Source organism: Hipposideros armiger, unplaced genomic scaffold, assembly GCF_001890085.2.
Source record: "Hipposideros armiger isolate ML-2016 unplaced genomic scaffold, ASM189008v1 scaffold_15, whole genome shotgun sequence".
NCBI classification, from domain to species: Eukaryota; Metazoa; Chordata; class Mammalia; order Chiroptera; family Hipposideridae; genus Hipposideros; species Hipposideros armiger.
The window spans coordinates 1,606,784-1,632,187 of record NW_017731365.1 but is presented as its reverse complement, the minus strand read 5'-3'; the positions used below and the strand labels follow the sequence as shown (position 1 = coordinate 1,632,187).

Sequence of the window (25,404 nt, the reverse complement as noted above, 5' to 3'; positions counted from 1 at the left end):
ACTGATCTGCCTCACTCGGGAAGAGCGCAATGATAATACCAACATGGGCCAGTGGGGCGGCGTCCTCCACAACTAGACTGAAGGACAAGACAACAGTGACTTGTCTGTTCCTCTTCCCCCGATTCCCCAGCACTGTTCCCCTCCCCCAATAAAATCTTTTAAACCCCCCCCAAAAAAATGAGCTATAAAAAAATGAAGAATAAGTACAAAACAACAAAAGAAAAGGCAAATGAGCTATAAGAATAATTAGCTAACCTAATTGATTAAACGGTATCTAACCTAAAATTTTCCTTTTCATGTTTCGTTCCTAAGACAGTAGCAAACAGAAAGGAAAGGAAGAATAAGATACAAAGGAACTCCAAACTCCCGCCAATGAAAATTGAGCACGGAACATTAGCTGTGTCCATAGGCCTCACCTAAAAGTGGCAGCAACGAAGCCTTACTGCTGTTTGTCATTGTTGAGTTATTCTTCCGCTTGACTCGAGGGATGAATTTCTTCTCCATAGCCCTTATCTTATGAGCGAGAACCTCTGTCATCATTGCTGCTCTCTTCTTCCCAGAACGAGGAACTGGCTGAGTAAAACGGGTTCTTTTTTTGTGGCAGGGTGTGAGGACTTCAATGGCTCCGGATCTGATCTTGGCTTCTATTCCTTCCCTTGAGCCAAACTCATCGGTGTCTGAAAGCTTATAAAGTGGTAGCACATGCAGCTGCTCATCTTGTGGAATAACACCCAACAAGCGGTTATCTTCTCGTGTTAAAGTACAAACCTGATAGGAAAAACCATGAAATGGAAAATAAAGGACCTGTACATTCATCATAGTTATTCCTACCTTCCTATTGTTGCTATAGTGAAAGGGATCTGCATTCCCATTTTATTTTTAATCGGTTATTGCTGGTATATTAACTTCGGATAAATATCTTATATATCAAGCCACCCATTTAATTCTAGTAACTTATCAATTGTAAGCAGACCCGTATAATTTTGAGTTGATTTTTAAAGTAAATTATATTGTACATTTATGTATTTTATAATATTTTAAATATTAAGCTTTCTTTATGTTATATTCCATCTTATTTAACTAAATTTAGGAATGTTTACTGAATTGTTCATTGCTTTCATATTAAATATGAACTATTAAGAAGATATTACTTTAGCTTATTTCTTAATATTTAAATAATGTCACACTTCTCAAGTAAAAGCTTAATTATTATGAATTTCTTAAATCGCTATGTTTTCCTCTAGGATTTTTTTCACTTTTATCAATAAGTGGAACTTATCTATAGATATTTTTTTTCTTCCCTCCTTGTAAGAATGATTTCCTTTTCTAGAAGGACTTACAAACGTTAAAAAAATAACTAAAATATTTAACTCGATAATTTCTATCTTGCTGCTCCATTTTCCTTCTATTCTAATTAGGAGCATATCAATAAGATTGCCTGTCTTTCTTTGAATGTGAAATAGAACATCTTAAGAAAATTCTGTCTTGATGCAGGTATTTATATGAAGAAACACAAAACACTACTTCAAGGGGATGTGTGCATTCATATATTTACTGTTGCATTGTTTACAATGGCCAAGATGTGGGGGCAGCCTGGGTGTGTGTCGATGGATGAATGGATAAACTGTAGGCTGTACATATATACAATGGAATATTGCTCGGCCATGGAAGGAAATGGGTTCTTGCCACCTGTGATGGCATGAATGGACGGACATAGAGGGTATTGTGCTGAGTGGAGTGTCAGACAGAGACAGATGCAATGTAATTTTGCTTGTATGTGGAACCTAAAGAACAAAATGAACAAACAAAACAAAAACAAATTCATAAAAAAAAAAAGAGAGAGAGAGAGATACATATAATGGGAAAAGAGCAGAAAAAAAGAAAAAGGACAATGTGAAGTAGAGATACTAATGAGCTAAGCATCAAATAAGGGCCAGGCAAGTGAGTGGAAGGAATCCGGCAACTACAGCTTATTTCCAGGCATGTATCCTATAAGCAGAAGCAGGGCTGGCTTCACGTTTATGGAATCACCAAAATTGCAAAGCATTCTGCACTCAGAAGGAATCCTAGTGTTTAATGGATGCTCTGTGGCTGCTGTCTTGAAGTTATTAGTAATTTTATATTTGGATATGTGCTTTGTAAGTGAAGTTTGAGGACAAGTGATTGCAAGCCATGAGCTAAGAGCCCCTGATAGATGCCATCCTGACTCTTGCCTCCCACCGTCTCCATCCCTCTCTAGAACGGGCTCTTGGCTGGCAGCTCTCCCACTCCTGGGCACAGGCGTCACGAGAGCTAGGGCACAAGAACCACAGGGACCGAGTCATGGGCTGGGCCCTAGGCACCTGTGAGGCCCTATGCCCACCCTGATTGTATCTCTATGCTTGAAGAATATGATATTAAATAACAAATAAAAACTTCCATGAGAATTCAAGAGAGACCACAGTAGAAAATGACCTTTCCTGCCTTTTGAACATTGAGTCCCACAGTTTTATTTTATACTGGGCCCTGAAATTTACACAGAATGACCTGCTCACCAGAGTACTTTATTGCTGCTGAACTACACGTTCCCTTGCACCCACAAACCTCTTCTCCTCTGCCTAAAACTTGCAATATCAAACTAAAACGTCCAGGAAAACCTGAGAATTTAAAAAAGTTTAGTTAAGAGAAATGGAAGGCAATTCCTTCTGGAATCAGGCATTACTCTATGACCCAGATCTGAAAAGTGTAAAAAGCAAGTGTTTGTAAAATAGCTATCAGGTTTTGTTTGTTTGTTTTTTAACACTCCTTCTTTCTCCCTTTAGCTTCCTCACACATACAGTATGTGTAAGGCAGAGAGCTGTGATGTCCTCCGCCAAACCTTATTCAAATTCAAATTCTGCCACTTGCTAAGTGGGTGACCTTAGTCAAGTTACCTAACCTTTTATAGCGAGTCTCACTCTTCTGTAAAATGATTATAATAATGAATTTGCATTGTTGTTCAGATTGAATGGTGTAACATGAAACAGATACAGAGTATAATGCTTAGTATGTAGTACAGACACACTTTTATAAAAAGTACATATACAATTTAAAGAATATTTTTATTTTTATTCATTTATTTATTTATTTTGAGCTAAGCCATCCTGCCACCTGTTGGCAGTTCAGCGCGGGCCAGCATTCGAACCACTGTTGCTCAGAGCTCAAACTCTTGAGCGAGCTCTTAACCAACTGAGCCACTCGGCCGGCCTTAAAGAATATTTTTAATATTTCAATGAATACAGGGTGAACTCATTTGTATCAAATACAAAGAACCCATAATTTTAGTTGAAATGATCAAAAGTTATTATACAGTGTTTCTAAGGCTGTGTCTACAGAATCTAGATGGGCCCATCAACTGTCATTATATACAATAGTTGAAATGGCAAAGAGTGTTTTTCAGTGGCAAACTTAAAGTTAATTTAAAGGCTTTAATATGCCTGAGCCCCAAGAAAAGTGTTTAGTCTTTCACATGTCAAAAAAATTGTTTCTTAGATATTAAGAATTTTCTTGATTGTTTTATTTTGTTTTTTGTTTTTTTTTTAGCTGAGCCATCCTGCCACCTGTTGGCAACTCAGTTTTGGGCGCAGCTAACTGGCCCTTGTGAGAATCGAACCGGCGACCCTGTCGCTGAGAGCTCACATTCTTAAGCAATCTCATAACCAACTGAGTCACCCGGACGGCCCTTTGTTTTAATATGTGAGAGTGTAGCTCTAAAATAAAATGATAGTAACTAATGTATATGATAATCCACAATTAGCAGAAGCATGAACCTGAGTATCTTTTTCACTTCTATTCTGCAGTAAACAGTATTGGTTAAATTACAATAGTTCAAAATATAATAAAATTAAATTCTGAGTAAGTAATAATTTTTAAAGAAAAATGTCTGTCTTGAATATAACCTGTCTTGAATATAACCATACTTTAACTTATTTTTACTCATTGTAGAGAAGTGAAAATATACAGAACTATATACAGAAAATTCCTGACCTTTGATAGCTAATATTAAGTTTTCTACATAAACTAATATTTCAATGATAATTAATTTTCAAATGTCATTAAAGACCCATTAAAAATACATCCAAAGGGGCCAGCCAAGTGGCTCAGTTGGTTAAGAGCTCGCTCAAGAGCTTGAGCTCTGAGCAACAGCGGTTCGATTCCTGGCCTGAGCTGAGCACCGCTGAGCTGCTAACAGGTGGCAGGATGGCTCAGCTTAAAAAAATAATAATAATAAAATAAAATAAAATAAAAAAAATATATATCCAATAGTTTCATTAAAAACATTTCCCTACAGCTAAGCTCTTTCTAAGACAGCAGAGGTGTTATAAGACTCGAAATAAATGAAATTGCCAGATTTGATTTTCAAGGTTGATAGAACTGGATGGATACAGATGGTAAAGTGAGGTAAACTAAGTTTTTAAAATCAAATTATTTTCTCAATATCTACAATCACATTTACTTGCAAGGCTTAAAATATTGAACTCTTGAGTGCAATTTGTTAAAAATTTAAAAATAATTATGTTAAAAATTTGAATCTTCTACCAGTAAATGTTTACTTCAATCAATTTATTTGTACATAGGGAGACGAAGAAGGGGACAAGGGCTAGACATGAGGAACCTAATTAGATAGACTGAGGAAACAGACAGGGTGGAAAAAGAATTGACAGTGCAATTTCAAGGGTTCAGGTTTTTTTTTTCTTTTTTGTTTGTTTCAGGAATAGGGCCAGGGTTACTGTAAGGGTTAGGGCTAGGGAGAAGGTGAGAGTTAAGGATAGGGTTAGTGTTAGTGTTAGGGACAGGATTAAGGTGAGGGTTATGGTTAGGGATATGTTTAGGATTAGGGTTAGGGTTAGGGACATATTTAGGTTTAAGGTTAGGGTTAGTGACAGGGTTAGAGTTAAGGACAGGTTACGGTTATGGTTATGGTTAGGGACAGGGTTAAGATTAGGGTTAGGGTTTAAGAGTTCAGGTTTTTTAAGATGGGGAAATCTGGAATTATGCCAAATTCTAGATAATACTGCACGAGTAACGAGAGCAGTAGAGAAGAACAAGCACTGAATAATATGTGAGAGAAGTATGAGAAAAGGAACCAAAATTTGGTTTGATTGGACCTAACCCAGCCTGATCACAGATATTCTATAATAAGGCAATTCAGGTAAAATGTACCAGCAAGTGATGATGATGAACCACTTTCTGGATAAGATTCATCTGGACAGACTTATAAAATTTCAACACCTGAAAATAGCATTGGTCTCAAAGACGGCATAGTCATAATCAGTGGAGAGGAGTGATATGCAAAAAATTATTTTCATTCCTTAAGCTATCACTGATAGGCCTGACTGACCATTGATGAATCAGGATGTGCACTTTCAATCACACTGTAAGAGCCTGTAGTTGTCTCTTATATAGGCCCAATCAAAGAAACGGGTGTAGTGCAAAATCGAGGCAATCACTCTCTATTGATCTCTGTTTTACTAGGTGAAAGGAAAATAATAACTTGAAAAAAACTCAAGCAAACTCTTTTCACTTACAAAAGGGTGGTTGCATGATTTTTCCCAGGTCTTCTACCTAATTTAAGTATCTCTTGATTGACTTCACACCATGGGCATGTGATTCTTTTCATGGCTGTAAACATAGTATGCACACCTAAACGCAAATATTTCTGATAATTTTGGAATATTAATATAACTTTATACATACTGGTACAAAGAACTAATATGCATAAAAATGATAAATTTGGCACAGTTCCCTCACAGAAACTATGAGATACAGATGGCAAAAAAGAAACATTAAGTTGCTCAACTTCCTACCAACCAGCTTGATAACAAAGAATTGTTGCTTTGAATAACCATGTACGCTGACCTGTCAGCAAACATACCACAAAGAAGTACATAATTCAAGACTTTCAACAAAATAACTTATTTAAGGCTAGCTCTGTAACTTTTTGGAAGTACGTTGATAATCACTTAAATTAATGCTATTGATATATACCCTATGTGGAACAGAACATAAAATAGGATGCTACAAAAATCATATTTAAGGACTTTGGCCTAAGAATACAGCAATGGAGCTTTTAAATTCAAAAGCCACCCAGGTACATACCACAGTGCTTCCGTTATTCATGTTGTGAATGTCCCTGTGGGGATGGGCACAGAAGTCTAGGCAAGCAGTGACCCCAGAGAAAGGACGGCCTTCTTTGCTGCCAAGCCGACATTCTCGGGCAACATGTTCATATTCCACCTGAAAAATAACATATGACACACAGTTTAAGAGACAGAATCACTTCCAGCAAAGACTAAAAATAATTTCCTGACAATGTTCTTAAATTAATTACCCTTTGTAATGTCAGAGATTTCTGAGACTACAGTGTATTATTGCATTGAATGTGTATAGTTTAGCAATATTCATGATAGAGTTTGAGACTACATGGGTGAAATAAAAATCACCGGCTGTGACTGGAGGCAGGGTGAGGACATTAATATCCACTGGTGATGGATAAACAGGTAGAAGAGCCTATATTATTTTATTAGGAAGAAAGACTAATATAGTGCATTAATCATGTATGTACAGTTTTTAATGTGTATAAAAAGTAGATACACATACATATTCATGAAGAAGTATAGAAAGTGAACTTATGAAAATTTTAAGTGAAAAGCTGGAATTTAACAGAGCATGTTATTCATAATACAATTAAAGATTTAAAAAATATGTACTTCTGGTTATGTTTAAATTTTAGAAAATATTTACACTTACTTTCTCTTCTTTTTCTGATATATGATTTGCAAATCTTTTCTCCTATTTCGTGGTCATCTCTCTTTAAAATTTGTCCCCCCCACAGCTTTGAGGTATTACTAACATATAACATATGTAAATTTAAGGTGTACAATGTGATGATTAGATACATGTATTGCAAAATGATTACCACAATAAGGTTAGTTAACATCTCAATACCTTCACATAATTACAATTATTTTCTGTGTGTAGTTATACCATTAAAGATCTCTTAAAAACTTCTAAGTATATAATACAGTACTGTTAATTTACGTGTGCATTAGATTGCCATTTTATTTATCTTTTTTTTTTTAAAGATTCTATTGGAGAATCGGGGGAGGGGAATAGCACTGGGGAATCAGGGAAGGGGAACAGACAAGTTGCTGTCCTTTGGTTCTTCAGTCTAGTTGTGGAGGACGTCGCTTCACTGGCCCATGTTGGTATTATCATTGCTCTCCTCCCGCGTGAGGCAGATCGGTCGCTGGCCTCTGGATGGCCGCTCACAACGGCTCTTGGCCGCTCACGCTGGCTGCCAGCCACTCACGGTAGCTTATGGCAGCCCACTGAGGCTTCACTGCAGCCTATGCCATCACCGGTGACTCACAACAGCCTACCTACAGATGGAGCTGTTGTCCACCATCTTAGCTGTAGAGGGCAGTTTCACTGGCCCTCATGTGGGTTCTGAACAGGGGCCCAGCTGCTCAGAGCTGGCGTCCCAAGCCAACTCCTAACCAACGTGCTACTCGGCCGGCTCTTATTTATCTTATAGCTGGGAATCTGTACCCCTGACCAACATTCTTCCCCATTTACTTTCTTGATAATGTCCTTTGAAGCACAAAATTTTTAAATTTTGATGATCTATTTTTTCTTAATTTCACTTTTTGATCATCTATTGCTAGTGTATAGAAATAATGATTTTTCCATATTAATTTTATAACCAGAAACCTTACTAAACTCACTTATTATTTCTGATAGAGTCTGTATGTGTATGTGTGTGTGTCTCAGTATTTTCTACATACAGGATCATACCATTGGCAAGTAGAGATAGTTTTATTTTATCTCTCTTTTAAAGTCTGGATTTCTTTTACTTGTCTAATTGCCCTGGCTAGAACCTCTTGTAAACTGTTTAATAGAAGTGGCAAGAGTAGACCTTCTTATTTTGTTCCAGATACTAGGCAAAAAGGTTTTAGTCTTTTATCATTAATTATGATGTTAGCGTTGAGGTTTTCATAGATGTCTTTTATCAGGCTGAAGCAATTCCCTTCTATTGTTAAGTTTTTTGTGTTTTTATGATGAGAGATAGTTGGATTACTCACTGCCTTTTCTGTATCTATAGAAGTATCATGTGGCTTTGTCCTTTGTTCTAGTAATATGGTATATTACATTGCTTAATTTTCATGTGTTGAACAATGAAAATTCAATCACATATTCCTGCTGTTACAAGTTTCATTTCTCAAAATAATTATAATCCGGTTCACTCTGGAGTTTTAATTCAATTATCATAATAACAAGACTTCTAAAAAGTATTAGATATTTTTTAAGTTGTCCAATATATAAATAAATATATATCGAAGTTCAAATTGGAAAGCTTTTCTATTAACAATGATTTTGTTTATACAGAAATTTCAACCATGTTTAAGACTACCATATGAAGTTCTAAAACATACCTGGTTCTGGTAAGCAACCGGAGCATACTGCTTATAAACTGGAGCTAATTGTGTAGCCAGACTCTGTAAATTATCTTCCAGATTTTTTTCCTATAGGAAAAGACAGTCCATAAAAGTTGCTTCCCAATGACATGTAAAATGAGTTTAAGGTATGACAACAAATCATAAGGCACTGCTGATGCGTGCTTGATGTACAATTGATACTTACCGTGATAAGAGCTACGACAGCGAATGACACAGATTGTTTTTTTAATCTATGCTATTAGTGACTGTTATGCTTTAAAATTCAGTGTTTTGAAATTAAAATTCTATAAGCTAATTAGAAACCTAAAAGGTGTTAGAGGTCATTTGAAAAACTGCCTATGTTGCTAAAAACGAGAACTATATTTTATATTTTTTCAGTGGTACCGGGCACTGGAAGTAAATCAAGACAAGGTTGCTACTGGTAAGGGGAGATGTCGAAGCAAAGAATTCTGACACAGTACAAATACAACAGCTTTCTATAACTGAGATGGGAAAGCAATACACGTAAGACACATACCATGTATCAGATCCTGTGCTAAGAGCTTCAAATGTTGTAAGTGGGCAAATGGTGTCTAAAACCAGTTTTCTTTTCTACACCATAATGGCTACAAATTGAGGAAGATTCGGTAGGACTGGGAGGAACGTTAACACCATTACCAAGAATCTGAAGTTCTACTGAGTAGAAACATATAAGACTTTTTCAAAGGAAAAGTCTGATGACAAGACTCTCTATTAAAAATGTCACTGATGACAGTATGAGGTATGAAGCAGAGAAGGAAGACTTTGGAAACAATAGTTAAAAGACGACTATGAAACAAATTTCTCAGAAAGGAGTATAATCCAAAATCAAGTCAGAGACTTGGTAAAAATGATCAGTCCCGTTTAAGGATGACAATTGAAAGGGAAACGAGAACAAGGATGAAAGAGGAACTTAATTCAAGAAGGCTTGAGGCTCCTGCCTCATTTGAAATTTGGTGGATGCCAAGAGCACAGAAAGAAGACTTTCATATAGGTCAGTTCACGTCTGGTATGTACCAGGTTATTATAAAAGCCAAAGTCACACAGCAGTGTAGACAACACAGGAAGTTAATTCTTGAGTGCTTTCAACAAGCCTCAATCTTGGTAACTTGTAAAGCATCAGTTATAACCCTTTTGATTTCCTACTGATGTATGTTGATGCGTTCATTGAAAAAGAAATTCACGTATGTAGGGTCTACATCTAGATTACTCTGTTCCGTTTATCTGTCTACTTAATTATCTGCTACTTCATGTAACTTATTATAGTCAGGAAAGCCACGATCCTACTTGAAAAACACTTCCTGGCTATACTTTCACATTAATTATTCCATTTATTTGGGGAAAACTTTAGAATTATGATTTAAATATCTGTTAAAAAGATGTTGATTATGTATTCTAACATTGAAAATATTGGGTGGTATGGGTTAATTGTGTTTTACTGCTGGTAGAATATTATGAACCATCCAGTGTCACAAGTCAGACTGAGTAATTTGTCACCTTACGAAATACCTCATTTATTGGTGGAAATGTTGAAACAAATAGGCAAATAGAAACAAATAAAATAAAGTTTATATTGCTGACTACTGGCATCATTTTACAAATGGAAGACTAATTCATATTGTAAATATCCTGACTTTCTAATTATTTCATTATAATAAATGTATGTGTGTCAGATATAAAGGTTCCTTCTTATGACATCTTAATTGGTTGGGGATCAAGCCAACATCCCTCTGCTCTTCTTATCCTATACCTGATCTCTAGGACCATCAATTCCATATCCATGGCTACAATGACCACAGAGCACCACCCCTTAAACTTCAGATTTTTATTATTGAACTGACATTCCTACTTGGAATTCCCTTGGGGAATCTCGAACCCATTGTGTCCAAAATGAATTTGTAATCTCTCCTTTCCAAACCCGGTACTATTTTAGCATACCCTTTGTCAAGAAATAGTACCACCATCTAATTTTAAAAATCTTTCCAGACCAACCATTGCTCACTATTTCCTGTCACAACCATAACCCAAGCCACTATTATGCCTTCCCTGGACAATTCTCATAGCCAGCTTATTTTGCTAAACCCACTCTTGGCCATCTCCAATCTGTTATTCATAGAGCAGCCAGAGAGAGTTCTTTAGAAGACAAGTGTAATTATATCACTCTCCTTCTTAAAATCTTTCAATTATCTTCCAAAATCTTGGGATGGCTTACAAGGATGCTGCATGCACCTCACTTTCCCTTGCCTGCTGAGCTTCACACTGGCCTTCTGTCAGTTCCTGGAATGAGCAATGCTTCTTCCTGTATTATAAGCACTATATATATGTTATTCATTATCAATAATAATCATAAACAAAAACTGATCTCACATTTATTAATTGTATAATAGTATTATTATAGAATAAAAATTTAACAGTCATGTCAATATTACTAAGATATTTACATACTAACAGACAGTTTCATCATATAATATTTGGAAAGAAAACTTAACTAGTTAATTTTAAGGGAGAACTGACATCACATTATCAAGTGTTCTAATCTTTGAACATAGTATCTTTCCATTATCAGGTATTTTATATGCCCCTTACTAAATTTTTATAGTTTTTCCCCTAAAGGTCTAATGAAATCTTGTTGGACTTCTATGGTACTGCAAATGATAGTTTTCTCTCTCTCCCCGTCTTTTCCTTGTTTTATTGCAGTAGAATGGAACTCTACAAAATGCTAAATCATTTTAATTACCTCTTTACCTCTTTAAAGGGATCATTTATTTAATTTTGAGCTTTTTTGAAAGATGTTATGTTCATAGTATTACAGATATAGTTGGATTAATTCCTGCTATTTTATTTTCTGTTTTCTATTTTTCCGATATCCTAATGATTTTGTATACTCCCCTTTGCTGATATATAGATGGATTGTTTTCTTTTTAAAGATTTTCCCACAACTAATTCAAAACTATAAATTCTATTTCTACTCATCTAATAAATTTTTAAACATGCACTTTTTCAAATGGTTTTCTGACATCTAGAGCAGTGTTTTCCAAGCTGTGGGTCATGACGCATTCATGGGCCATGAAATCAGTTCAGTAGGTCACAACTAGCATTTTAAAAAGAAATATAATTTTATACAAAATATTACTTTGCATCATACTGATTCTTAGCAGTAACTAAATTACATATTAACTTAGTTTTTAAAATAATTTCTTTGTTACATATAATAAAGTTAAGTCTTCTTTTCTGAAAGTTTTGTTTTAAGTATTTACTCGTGTGTATATTATATATAGTGGTTTGTAATATAAAATCTTTTTTACTCTTGGTCACAGCTCAAAGTTTGAAAAACACTGATCTTAGAGTTAATCAGTATCTAAATCGACCCCACTCCAAACAAAGTAGAAAACATTACCACACTTAGTTCTTATAGGTGCCCCACCCCTCTCCCACTGCCTACCCACCCCTGAGTTGTTAAGAGTATGGAATTATACTTATAGGTTGTTATTTTTAATTTAAAAGTGTAAGTATTCAATTTATTTAAACTTAACAGTAAGGTTGACTAATTTCTTTGCTCACCATGGCCTCGTGTCCCGGACAGATTGCTTCCGGTTTCACATATCTTCTTTCTGGATTACGTCCTTTAGTAATTCTTTCATAGTAGCTCTGTGGGTAGTAAACTTTCTGAGTCTTTCAAATGTTGGCAAATGGTTTTATTTATTTTTCCTACTTTGGTTGGGTATAAAATTCTAGGTTCTTTTAACAATGATTCTCTCTGGGGTTAGGGGAGAAGGAAGAGGGAGCCAGGGACAATTGGAATTTGGGTTGACAGCTGAAGACTTTACCTAATTTATTTAGAATTTTAAGCTATTTACATATAGATATTTACTGTTTTGTCACTACTTTTTAATATTTAGGTTTTTTTTTTTTTTACTATTTAAAAACAGTTTAAAGGAATGTACTTATATAATCATTGTTGAATTCAAAAGTAAAAAGGACACTTACATGTAAGGGAGAGCTTGGATCAATTCTAAATCTTCTAGGGCTTGGGCTTCTACCAAATTTGCAGCCATTGAAATACATACTCCATGAACAGCCAAAAGAGAATGAAGCTCCGCAAGTCTCTGGATCAATTCCTTGACATGTACAGGTACGACTGTAAGATGGTAATTGCAAGGGAATGAACTGATAAACCAGGACAATACCTCAGACAGAACATTTCAGGTTCATGTAACTTTAGGAGTACAGATGGCTAATGAATTGATTTTAACACATCTTTTTTATTACTTATTTTATCTAACTGTTATGTTAACAACACAAAGCTAACTGTATGTGAATATAACTAAATTTTTAACTACAATGTTTATTCAAGATTGTAAATCCAAATAAATGGTAATACACTATAAAGATCTACAATATCCATAACCTTGTTGGATCTGGAGATATCTGAGGAAGGGAAATAAAGGGCTTGAATTTTACATCCTGGATCTGTTTCCTATTAGAAATGAAAACAAGAGCATCTTATGACCTCTTTGGACTTTAGCTCCTCCATTAAGTAAAATGACATTGATATAATCCTCTGAGGATTGCTAAAGGGTAATATATACTGTATATGAAATCACTTTGTCAATTTTAAAGAAAGTCTTCATGAATGTCACAAGAGAAAAAAATTGAGCAGAAAGCCTGTTTCAGTAATTTGGTAATTTTATTATTTTGGGGGGGATTTTTGAAGCTCTAAATTGGACTTTATATTAAAGCTGACAATGATTAGAATACACATCCAAAGATATCAAACCAAGGAAGTAACATGCACTCTTGTGGATACTACTTGCATAATGCTTGAAACTTCTAATAGTATCTACATAGTACTTCCGTAATGACCTAAAAAGACAAACAATATGGAAACTAGACTTACGGTAGTGAGCACTCAAGAGAGTATACAGAGGTCAAATTATTTTGTTGGACACCTGAAATTTGCATGTTATTAGCCAGTGTTACTTCAATAAAAATAACAAAATAAAAAAACAGTAAAAAGCTGCATTTAAAAAAATAACAGTAAATGAAAATATAGAAATTTAGAGATCAAAACTATTAGTATTTTTTTGTGAAAGTGAGAAAAAAGCCAGATATGTAAGATAACATGGAATACAAAAAAAGAAAGACTATATAAAGGATCATTCAAGATACTATGAAAGAAAAGAAAGGAAGGAGAAGTAGTTCATATATTCTAACTTCCTTTAAATCTTATAAAGATGGAAGATGTGTTTTAAAGGGGCAAAATATTACAATAACTTGATAAGGAAGAAAAGTGGCATGCAAATGGGATCAAAGAAGTTAAACCTGAAATTGCAGAGGGAATTGAAGTTGCCAAACAAGATAGAAAAATAAGTAACTTACTTATGTCACTGAAATAATACATGAAGAGAGAAAAATGGAGCTTAACTATTGACAGTTATTCAAAAATTTAAAACATAGGAAATGTGAAAGACTGTGAGAGACTTAAAAGAGCTTCTGCAGAATTTCAAACAATCAACATCACTGATAATGGGACAAATTGACTTAAATAGGTCCTAATATTATGGACTGAGTGTAGTATTTCTGCCAATAATTCCTAAACAGAATTGAATCAGGAAGAAACAATTGGGCAAACTAAAACTGAGCAACAGTCTACAAAATTAGTCCATTCCCCTTAGGAAAGTCAATACCATGAAAGACGATGAAGGGCTGAGATAAAAGGATCAAAAGGATCCAGAGACCAAAAGACAAAACAACTTAATCTGAACAATCCTGACTGGGGAAAATTACTATAAGGAATATTATTGGGAAATAGATATTTGAATATGAACTGTAGATTAGATAATCTACATTTTAATCAACATTTTTATCAGTTAAATTTCCTGATTTTGATCATTGTACTGAGGTTATGTAAGAGAATGTCTTCATTCTTAGGAAATACCCTCTAACATATTATTTAGGGGAAAAAGACATAAAGTGAACAACTAGTTCACAAATAAGCCAGAAAGAAAAAAGAAAAAATCAATCATAATATGTTTGTGTACATGTGCCTTTGCGTATAAGTGCAAATTTAACAACTGTGGAATCTAGGTAAGGGGTATACAAGAGTTCATTGAAGAATTCTTACATCTTTTCAGTAAATATAAACTTAAAAAAAAAATAAGCTAGATTTACATTGGGTTAGACAGAATAAAACTTATGTTATTGGATTCTTGGGAAGATTAAATAAGACAATATATGTGTATCCTTTAGAGCAGTGTCTTAATACAAGAGGTATTATTATTGTGCAGTCACATAACAAAATAATTAGCAGGCATTAAAAATTATTTACTTGCTAACACTGGAAAGATAAGAAAAATATAATGAAATGATATAAGCATAAAGGAACACTTTGGAAGGTATACAAATTAATTTTGTGTGGGAATTAGAGATGGGACAATACATATATTTGTTATGCTTTGTATAATGACATTTCTTTTGAAAAAAGAGAGACCCTTCAGTATGGTGATGGAAGGAGAACTGACTCTGGGTGGTGAACACACAATGTGATATATAGATGATGTATTACAGAATTGTACACCTGAAACCTATGTAACTTTACTAACAATTGTCACCCCAATAAACTTTAATTTAAAAAAAAAATTTTTTTTTTTTAAAAAGAGAGAGCAAGACCAAGATGAGGAAACACACTTGAAGGATACACAAGTAAACTTGAACAAATGGAAATAAAAACCATGTTATGGTATAGGAAGATTCAATATTATAAAGATGTCAGTTTATTATAAATTAATGCAAACCCAAGAAAATATCATTCAATTTATCTTAAAGCTACACAATTGATTATGATGTTTATTTGGAAGCACAAAGAAAAAAAGACTGACAAAGCCTTGAAAAAGAACAAGATTGGAAGCTAGTCCCACCAAATACTAAAATGTAATATAAAGCTTCTGCAATTAAAAAAATATGGTACTAACTACTTGAAAAGCCAAGACAATGATAGAAAAATCATACAAGAGAGGAGTCCTTTACATACAAAATATGTGTATAAAGTTAAGTAGCATTTCAAATCAAGGAAAAAAGTACTCTTTAGGAAGTACTGTTGGGATAAATGGAAAAAAGAATAGAAAGGGGTCTCCTTTTCCCACTACTGACCAGCATAGATTTTAAATAAATCAGAGATTATGTTCTTAAAAATTTATGATTTCAACAAGTACTAAAAGAAAACATAGGTGAATTATTCTATAACTTGTGAAAGAAAAAATGTCCTTCAAGACCACTCAAAATTGAGATACAACTAAGGGAAAAATAGTTTTAAAAAAGAAAACTTTTGCAAAAGATGACATAGCAAAAGTAAAAAGACAAATATCAAACTGGCAAAACCATTTAGAAATTATATCACAATGGGTTTATAGTCCCAATATGTAAAAGTCGATTTCTCTAAAGTGAACAATCATTTAAAAATATGGGCTGGAATAATTAACAGATGGTGGACCAAAACCAAACAAACAGAATGGCAAATAGCTTTTAACCATATGAAAAAATATTCATAATATGAAAAATGCAAATCAAAAGTAAACTGACAACACTTATCACCTGGTAAACGGGCAAAAACTTAAGTTTTTGGCAAAACTATAGGAAAACAGATAGCCTCTTACATTGCTAGAGGAAATACAAAATGATACAATTCCCTGGAGAGGATCCGTTCCTGTATGGAAAAATCCCTCTGATCCAGGCTCTTGGGGGTGAGTGGTATCAGGTATCAAAGAAAGAAGCAATAAAAGAATATTCTAACAGAGAATATCCTAAAATGATCATAACTCACTGTGAAACCAAGTCTCTCTTCAAAGGAATGTTCTTTTCTTTTTAGTTGCAGAATATATAAAATCCTATTCTCCCATATATGTATTTGTTAATTAATTAACAATTTAACCTTATATAATAGAAGTCTGAATGTGAAAACAGTACAAAACAGATTTGATTACTTTTCATTGAGAGTGCATCTTCGGTCTGTGGGATGACCATTGTATGACTTCAGACTTTCGGTAAGCTCCGTGTACAATCTGTCTGCCATTGGAAGAGGGATGCCATCCCACACCATGATGAGCACCACCATCACGGCTGTTGGACAACGGTGGCCTGTACGCTGCCGAACCAAACAAAGAACTTTTTCTTCATCGCTGCTTCTTCTTAAAACCTGCAAAAGCAGAATGCATTCATTTACAAAAAAACAAGAAATATAAAGTCAAATACAACGCACATTGCTTTCAATGCTCTATATTACTGCATTTTATTTATTTATTTTTTAATTACTAGTTCTCAAAGGGTTGAAGCCTAAAAGACCTTCAGGTGTCAAACTAGCTTCCTCCACACAACTCATCACAGACCATCCCAAGAAATACTTGACTAACAAACAAGCAGAACAGAAATCTGTGCTACGTGGTTATTATTTGTGAAAGTAGACCAAAGCAGTCTGTGTTTATTTCACTGTTGATACAGTTCTGCAAAAAAAGACAATAGAGGATCCTGTGGAAAAGAGCCTAACTATCTGCTCTGCTCTCCCACAAATGTCACAACAGGACAAATCTAGCAAGATGAAAATAACCAACATTAAAAATAAACTTGAGCAATGAAATTGAGGATCTGAGGAAAGTTATGGATCTTTTCCTTGAGCGAATGGTTTAACTAAATAGAGTAATTAATATATAAAGCAATGTTCCTGCAATTCATGTGATTTTTTTTCCACGCCAACACCAGGATTTATGATACCCATTTTAACATAAGATTAAAGTGGTCCAGCTGACATGGTGAATGCAAAACACAAGAATTAATTTTGAATATTTATCCATTTAACTTACACTACATCATTCCCGTGGGGTGCTAAAAAAGACTTCAAAAGAATTTAAAATATTACCCTGTGGTCCTACTGTTAATTCAAAACAATTACATAAAAATGTTGACACAATATGAAATCATCCCATTCTGTTTAAAACTCCCTCCTTGTATTACAAATTTACAGAGCAGAGAGTGACCACATTAATCAGAACATAATCAGTAACTGATAAAACTACCCACCGCTGGTACCAAAATGGAGCAACCAATAGCAATGTTCCATTTTTGTTGCCATAATAATATTACATAAACTTGAGATGAAACTTCTTAAGATGTTAGTTACCCAATATCACTTTCTTCTGTCACTCCAGATGGTTAACAATCATTGCTACCAAGGCATCCCTTGAGTAGAGTTGGTTTTAGGACCTTCCCCCTAAACACAATTATTTATATTAAAATTTTTTTCTATATTTATATGTCCTTTTACAGCCAAATAAGAATACATTTGCTTTCAAATAAGCTTAAATACAAAATGATATATATTGTACCAAAAAATATTATACCAAATAATTTTCACGTTGTCAAACCAACAACACAGTTATATTGATCTATTATTTGTATGGAAAATGCTATTTATTAGTGGTATTTGTGCTTTTTCCACATTTTTCCAAATTTCCTTCAGCGAACAATAGAAAATGAAGTATAATGAGTCTCCAAATTCAGATTTAGGTTCAACAAATTGCTTAAATATTGTTATGATGTGGACATTCATGTCTACTCAAAATTCATGTATGAAATCCTAAATCCCCATGTGATGTTATTGGGAGGTGGAGCTTTTGGGAGGTGACTAATTTATAGGTGGGAAGCACTGATGAGTGGGATTAGTGTTCTTATAAAAGAGATTCCACAGAGCTCCATAGCCACTTCAACCATGTGACGACACAAAGAGAAGAGGGAGAACCCTCACCCGACCATGCTGGCACCCTGATCTCAGACTTCCAAACCTCACAACTGTGAGAAACACCTTTCTGTTGTTCATCAGCCACCCAGTCTGGTGGTCTTAACCAAGTTAAGACAAGTATTAAACCTGTGTAAGACTCTGAAAACTGTAAATAAATTATTGAAAGAAATTAAAGAAGACCCAAATAAATAGAGAGAGATATCATGTTCATGGAATAGTCATTATCGTAATGATGTCAATTTTCCCTTAATTTGATTTCTAGATTTGATGCAATCCGAATCCAATGCTTTCAGTTTATTTTGAGTGAAAATTTACAAACTTATTTATATGAAAATGCAAAGGACTAAGAGAACCAAAGAAAGAAAAAGGCAGAGAAAGTGATTACCCAGATATCAACATCTATAGTAAAGCTATAGTAAGTAAAATAGTTTAGTATTGGTGTGGTGACAGATAAAGAGATTAATGGAATACAGAATTCAGGAGATCCATATAAATATGGCCACCTGGCATATGATAAAGATGACACTGCAGTTCAATGCAAAAAGTAGTCCTTTCAATAATGGTACTGTATAGATATTCATATGGGCAAAAAAATCAATCTTGACCCCTACTTTATGTGAGTAACTTGAGTTATACTGTAGATCTAAAAGTGAAAGGTAAAACAGTACATTTCTAGAAGAAAACACCTTCATAACGTTGGAGCAGAAAAACAGTTTAAAATAGATTACCAAACTTAATAATTAGAAAGGAAAAAATTAAGAAGTTGGATTATATTAAAATTAAGAATGCCTGTTCATTTAAAACATTAACCATTAAAAGATTAAGACAAGCAATACAGTGGGAGAAATATTTGCAATACATATAATTGACAAAACACTTTTAACCAAAATATATAAAGAACTTTTCCAAATGAGTAATAAAAACACAATAGGCTCAACTCAAGAGAATATCCAAACAGATGAGGAACATATGAAAACATGCTCAACATCATTAGTCATCTAGCAAAGTAAAAACAATTTAAAAGTATTACATATGTTGGTGGGGTTATAAAATGGAGTAACCGCTGTGGAAAATAGTGTGGCAGTTGCTTAAAAAATTGAAAATAGAACTACCACATGATCCGGCAATCCCACGTCTGAGTATATATCCAAAAGAATTAAAAGCAGGGTCTTGAACAGATATTTGCATGTCCATGTTCATAGCATCACTATTCACAATAGCCAAAAGGCAGAAGCAACTCAAATGTCCATCAATAGATGTAATGGATAAACAAAATTGGTATATATGCACAGCAGAATATTACTCAGACTTAAAAGGAAGGAAATCCTGTCATGCTACAATATGGATGACCCTTGAGGACATAATGCTCAGTGAAATAAGCCAGTCACAAAATGACAAATACTGTTTGATTCCACTTCTATGAGGTCTCTAAAGTAGTCAAATTCATAAAAACAGAAAGTGGAATGGTGGTTACCAGGAGCTGGGGTGATGGGGAAATGGGGAGTTATTTAATAGGTATAGTTTCTGATTTTCGAGAATAAAGTTCTGGAGATATATTTCACAACAATGTGAATATACATACAATTAGTAAACAGTATACTTCCTGATTAAAATCTCTTTAAAAATCCACTGTGCTGCTATCATTCTTTTTTTCCTATTTATGGTATTTATTGATAATATTTGGAGTCAATCATATGAATAATGTTAATGTAGAATAGCATTTTGTCCACTTTCACATTTTTAAAATTAAATTTATTGGGGAGACATAGGTTATTAAAGTTATATAGGTTGCTCTCACTCTTAACATTTCAGCATTTCTGTCCTATGTTTAAATCCTGCATTCCGCTATTTTCACTCTATCTTTTAAATTATTTGATTAGGGCCAGCCGAATGGCATGTTGGTTAAGAGTTGGCTTGGGACGCCAGCTATGAGCCGCAGGGCCCCGGTTCGGATCCCACATGAGAGCCAGTGACGCTGCACCGTCTACAGCTAAGATGGTGAACAACAGCTTGACTTGGAGCTAGGCTGCTATGAGTCGCCTGAGACCACATAGGCTGCAGTGGGGCTGGCAGGCAGCTGTCGTGAGACGCTGTCCAATGGCCGGCAAGTGACTGCTTCAGCCGGGAAGAGCCCAATGATAATACCAACATGGACCAGTGAAGCGACATCCTCCACAACTAGACTGAAGAACAAAAGGACAGCAACTTGTCTGTTCCTCTTTCCCAACTCCCCAACACTGGTCACCTCCCCCAATTCCCCAGTAAAACCTTTAAAATAAAAAATAAAAAAATAAAAGTATTTTATTTAAAAAGTCTTGGGCAGATATTAGTGTGATGTCTAATCTTATATCCTTCCTATTATTTTCTAGAGAAATAAACACCAAAAGCAAGTACTAGGAAAAAAAACTGCTGCATGAAATTTGGAGAGTGAAATGAAGACCTTATGTTCTCAGTTTTGAAAAGCAGCCGATTATTGAAGGACAAAGTGTCAGAAGACCCTAGTTTGAGCCCTAATTTGAAGAGTAGCAGTAAAATCTGTTTCTAGAAAAGTCTTTTATTCTATACAGAGGAGAACTTTCAAAATTCATGGGTAATAATTGTTAGATGGGAATGGGATAAAACAATGAGGTGATGAGTTGCAATAAATTCTAAAATTACATACGTCAATTACACAAAAAGCAAAGAGAACCCATCTTACCGAGAACCCATCAGTGTTAGAAAATGACACCTCCATTTGTCAAAACTGATCTGACTGAGAAAGAAAACACATTACTGTTTACTGAATGACAAGTCTTTAAGTCACCTAGACATTTCATTGTAAAGTCTGAATTTTAAAAATGTGGCAAATGACAAATAAATGTAAACATGATTCTGGAGTGGATTTTGAATTTGTTGTCTTTTTCCATAAAGGATTATTATTGGATATAAAATCTAAAGATTAGATAATAATATTATATCAGCATTAATAATTGTCCTGAGGTTATGTAAGATATTAATAATTGTATTGTAGTAATTAAGACAATGTCCTTGTTTTTTTTTTTTAAACACACACCAATGTATTTAGGGGTAAAGGGTATCATGTTCACAAATTACTATTAGAGTATCCAGGAAAAGAAAAAGAGAAGGGGAAAGGGGAAAGAGCAAAGGAGAGAGAAAGAAGGAGGAGAAAGATAAAGCAAACCAAATGTGGTAAAAAGTTACATTTGAGAAATGTCAGTGTAAAGTATCAGGAATTCTCTGTAGTATTCTTGCAACTTATGAGTATGTCTGAAATTATTTCAAAATAATAAGTACAAAAAATATTTCTGTTGTGCTGGCCAAAGTTTTGAAACATTGTATATTATTTTCTCAATACAAGCTGGGGCTTAAGAGCGCAAGGCCCTCAGTAATAGAAAACAAGCTCCCTGAGAGTCACTGACTCAGTGGGATCATAGCTCGAGGGACAAGTTACAGGCAGATCTCTGGATGGAAAGTCCCAACTCCAGTGATTTTAAAAACAGGCCTCTGTCAGAAGAGAAAGAAGTAAATCTTTGCATAACCTAAGGATGAAAAATAAGGCATTTTTTTGTAAAGGAAAATATCTCTTTTCAGTTAAACTCAATCTGTGGGACAATAAATATTCAATAGTATATTAAGGTTTAGACAACATTCTAAATAAATTAATGTAATTAATAAGTATGTGAACTTAGATAAAGCAAAATTAGCAGCCAAGTCCAAAACAGTGTCATGGATAGGAAGATGCCACTTTGTTTAATTATGATATGCTGAAAATTGTTTGTAATCAGGGAAGCTAATTAAGTACTGTTGTAAGTGAAATAATTCAAACACAAAATTGAATGTACAGCATCATTTGCACTTATGGGGAAAATATTAGCAATATATTTGCCTATTGTAATATTGTTGGGGGGGATACAGTAGCCCATCCCTCCTTTATCCAGTTTTGCTTCCTATAGCTTCAGTTACCTGTGGGTCAACCATGGTATAAAGATATTAAATGTAAAATTTCAGAAATAAACAATATGTAGATTTAAATTTCACATCATTCTTAGAAGCCATGATGAAATCTTATGCTGTCTTGCTCAATCCCTCCTGGGCTGTGAATCATTCCTTTGTCCAGCGTATCCACAGCCTATATGCTCCCCACCCTTTAGTCACTTAGTAGTTATCTCAGTTATGAGATTAACTGTGTCGGTATTGCAAATGCTTGTGTCCTATTAACCCTTATTTTACCTAATAATGGCCCAAAGACCCAGAGAAGTGATGTTGGCAATTCGGATATGCGAAAGAGAAGCCTTAAGTGCTCCCTAAAATGAAAAGGTACAAATATAGGTAAAACAATAGTATAAATAGGATTTGGTACTATCCATAGTTTCAGATATCCACTTGAGGAGGGCTTGGACCAAATCCCTCAAGGATAAGGAGAAACTATCGTATAAGACATTTGTAAGGGTTTGTGTGAATAAGAGTGCAAGGTAGGGCCAGACTCCATAGAGAAAGTGAGAAGGCTTCATGGAGGAGATGATTCTTAAAGGACTAAAAAAGAGTTTGCCACCAGTGAAAAGATAGTAAAGGCAATTCTAAGATTTTTGGAAAACAAGCCCCACGAGGCAAGGATGTTATTTAAGGGAATTCCGCCAATTGTATTGACACCAGATGGATTCTGATTATAAACCTTCCTTTATTAAATTATTATATAGTTGGTTCTATTTCTGGGATCTATGACATAAAGATAATGCTTGCTCTGTTTTCCAGATATAGCTCAAAGGTCAATATCGCCCAAAGCTCTTCCTGGACGCTCAACTCCAAATGGGATTCTTGGTTTCCTCCGTGTTCCTTCTATGTACGACTCAAGCAGGCAAGTGGTCAGATTTCATAGTAACTATAGTACACTGGTGACTGCTTAAGGTGTGGCAATGAATAAGCTCACTTAAGACATATTGTAGACTGGCTGATGAAGAAGAGCTAAGGTGTGATGAGGGAAAGCCGTGTTACCAAAGGCAGGCAAAGAAGGAGCTTCCCAGAAGAGACAGAGAGTGTATACCAATAGTTTGAACTGCTGAAGAAAGGTTATGAGGGTCTAGAATTTCCTTTGGCAGTTAAGGTATTGGTAACTGTAGGGATAGCACTTTCAGAGAAGGGGTAGAAATAGTAGATCGATCAGATTGATGATCATTAGGAAAAGATTTCCCAGAATTTCTGTGAGGGAGTCCCCTTATGCAGTGTTAAAATTATTCTGTTTCAACAGCCTATTTATGAACAACCTGATCTGGATGGGACAAATTCCCCACAGGGAGTTCTTAAGGCAGGTTTAGACTAGGATCAAAAGAGATAACCTGGGGATTTCTGGGAAAGACGGCAGAGTACAAATATTGAATGTCAACTGTAATTGCAAAAAAAAAGGCGATAACCTAGGATATTCTAAACTTCGGGTAGTCTAGCGGGGTTTAGGGCCATCTACTACTAAGCAAATAAAAACTGTAAGAAAGAAGACTAGTCCAAGAAACAAGGTTACTATTGCAATTTCTGTAACAGTATTTTTATATTCTTAGGGCACAGAAAAAAGAAGCTCAAAGACAAAGAGAGAGGGCCGGCCGAGTGGCGCGATGGTTAAGAACTCGCTTGGGATGCCAGAGGGCCCCGGTTCGGATCCCACATATGAGGGCCAGTGACACTGCCCTCCACAGCTAAGATGCTGAACAACAGCTCAACCTGGAGCTGGGCTGCCATGAGTCGCCGGCGACGGCGTGGGCTGCAGTCCCTGTGGCAGTGGATTGCCATGGGATACCGTGTGTGGCCAGCAGCCAGCGTGAGCGGCCAGCAGCCGCAGTGAGCGGCCGTCCAGAAGCCGGCGACTGATCTGCCTCGCCAGGGAAGAGCGCAATGATGGTGCCAACTTGGGCCAGTGAAGCAACATTCTCCACAACTAGATTGAAGAACAAAACGACAGCAACTTTTCTGTTCCCCTTTCCCCAATTCCCCAGCGCTGTTCCCATCCCCCCAATTCCCCAATAAAAATCTTTAAAAAAAAAAAAAAAGACAAAGAGAGATTTCTTCTATAGCAAGCAACTCTGGCTTCTAGTTTATAGTATTCTTACACAGGCAACAGAAAAACAAAGTATTTAAACAGCATTTTAATTTTCACACTTCCAATAACCAGAGAATACTAGATGTATACACATTCTTCTTTTCTTTACAAAACAAACTATTCATAATGTCGATGAATAGTGTGCTAGCATTGGATTATTTTTCCACTATAATCATTAATTTCCCTACTGCTATATAGACTTGCTTCATAACTGTTTTATTGGAAACACAGCATTTTGTTTGATGAGTCAGTATTACTTGGATGTTTGCTGGTACCTACAGATATCTGAACCATAGAAAGGCTAATCAAACTATTGCTTCTGAATAATAGGATTAAATGCGAGAATGTAAATATAATAGACAATGTGATAAAAAAGAAGTGGTATTAAAATTGGAAGATAATTTTTTAAACAGATATGATACTCCTAGAAAATTCAAAAGAATCAAAGAAAAATCTAATAGATTTTTAAAGAGAGTAAAACCAGAGGCTCCTAGTAAATATTGAAGACTCAACAGCTTAAATACATACTAGCAATAACAAATAGAAGTTTGGTTTAAAGCTTAAATTAAACATAGGAGAGGGCCAGCCAAGTGGCTCAGCTGGTTAAGAGCTCGCTCAAGAGTTTGACCTCTGAGTAACAGCAGTTCGATTCCCAGCCTGAGCTGAGCAGCCGCTGAGCTGCCAACAGGTGGCAGGATGGCTCAGCTAAAAAAACAAAAAGAGGGCCGGCCAAGTGGCGCGATGGTTAAGAACTGGCTTGGGACGCCAGTGGGCCCCAGTTTGGATCCCACATATGAGGGCCAGTGACACTGCCCTTCACAGCTAAGATGCTGAACAACAGCTCAACCTGGAGCTGGACTGCCGTGAGTCGCCGGGGATGGCGTAGGCTGCAGCCTCTGTGGCAGTGGGTTACCATGGGCTACCATGTGTAGCCAGCAGCAAGCGTGAGCGGCCAGCAGCTGCAGTGAGCGGCCGTCCAGAAGCTGGCGACTGATCTGCCTCGCCCAGGAAGAGCGCAATGATGGTGCCAACTTGGG

General features: G+C 35.4%; 1 protein-coding gene across 1 annotated transcript in view; it reads right to left on the bottom strand.

Annotated features, from left to right (window-relative positions):
• TET1 (tet methylcytosine dioxygenase 1) overlaps positions 1 to 25,404 on the bottom strand; it is a 155,071-nt gene that overhangs the window by 15,236 nt on the left and 114,431 nt on the right. Inside the window, exons 7-12 of the mRNA XM_019626128.1 lie at positions 16,475 to 16,686; positions 12,483 to 12,633; positions 12,057 to 12,143; positions 8,454 to 8,543; positions 6,118 to 6,255; positions 417 to 768 (exon numbers count right to left, since the gene is read on the bottom strand). Coding sequence (XP_019481673.1) covers positions 417 to 768; positions 6,118 to 6,255; positions 8,454 to 8,543; positions 12,057 to 12,143; positions 12,483 to 12,633; positions 16,475 to 16,686 — 1,030 coding nt within the window. The remainder of the gene's footprint in view (positions 1 to 416; positions 769 to 6,117; positions 6,256 to 8,453; positions 8,544 to 12,056; positions 12,144 to 12,482; positions 12,634 to 16,474; positions 16,687 to 25,404) is intronic.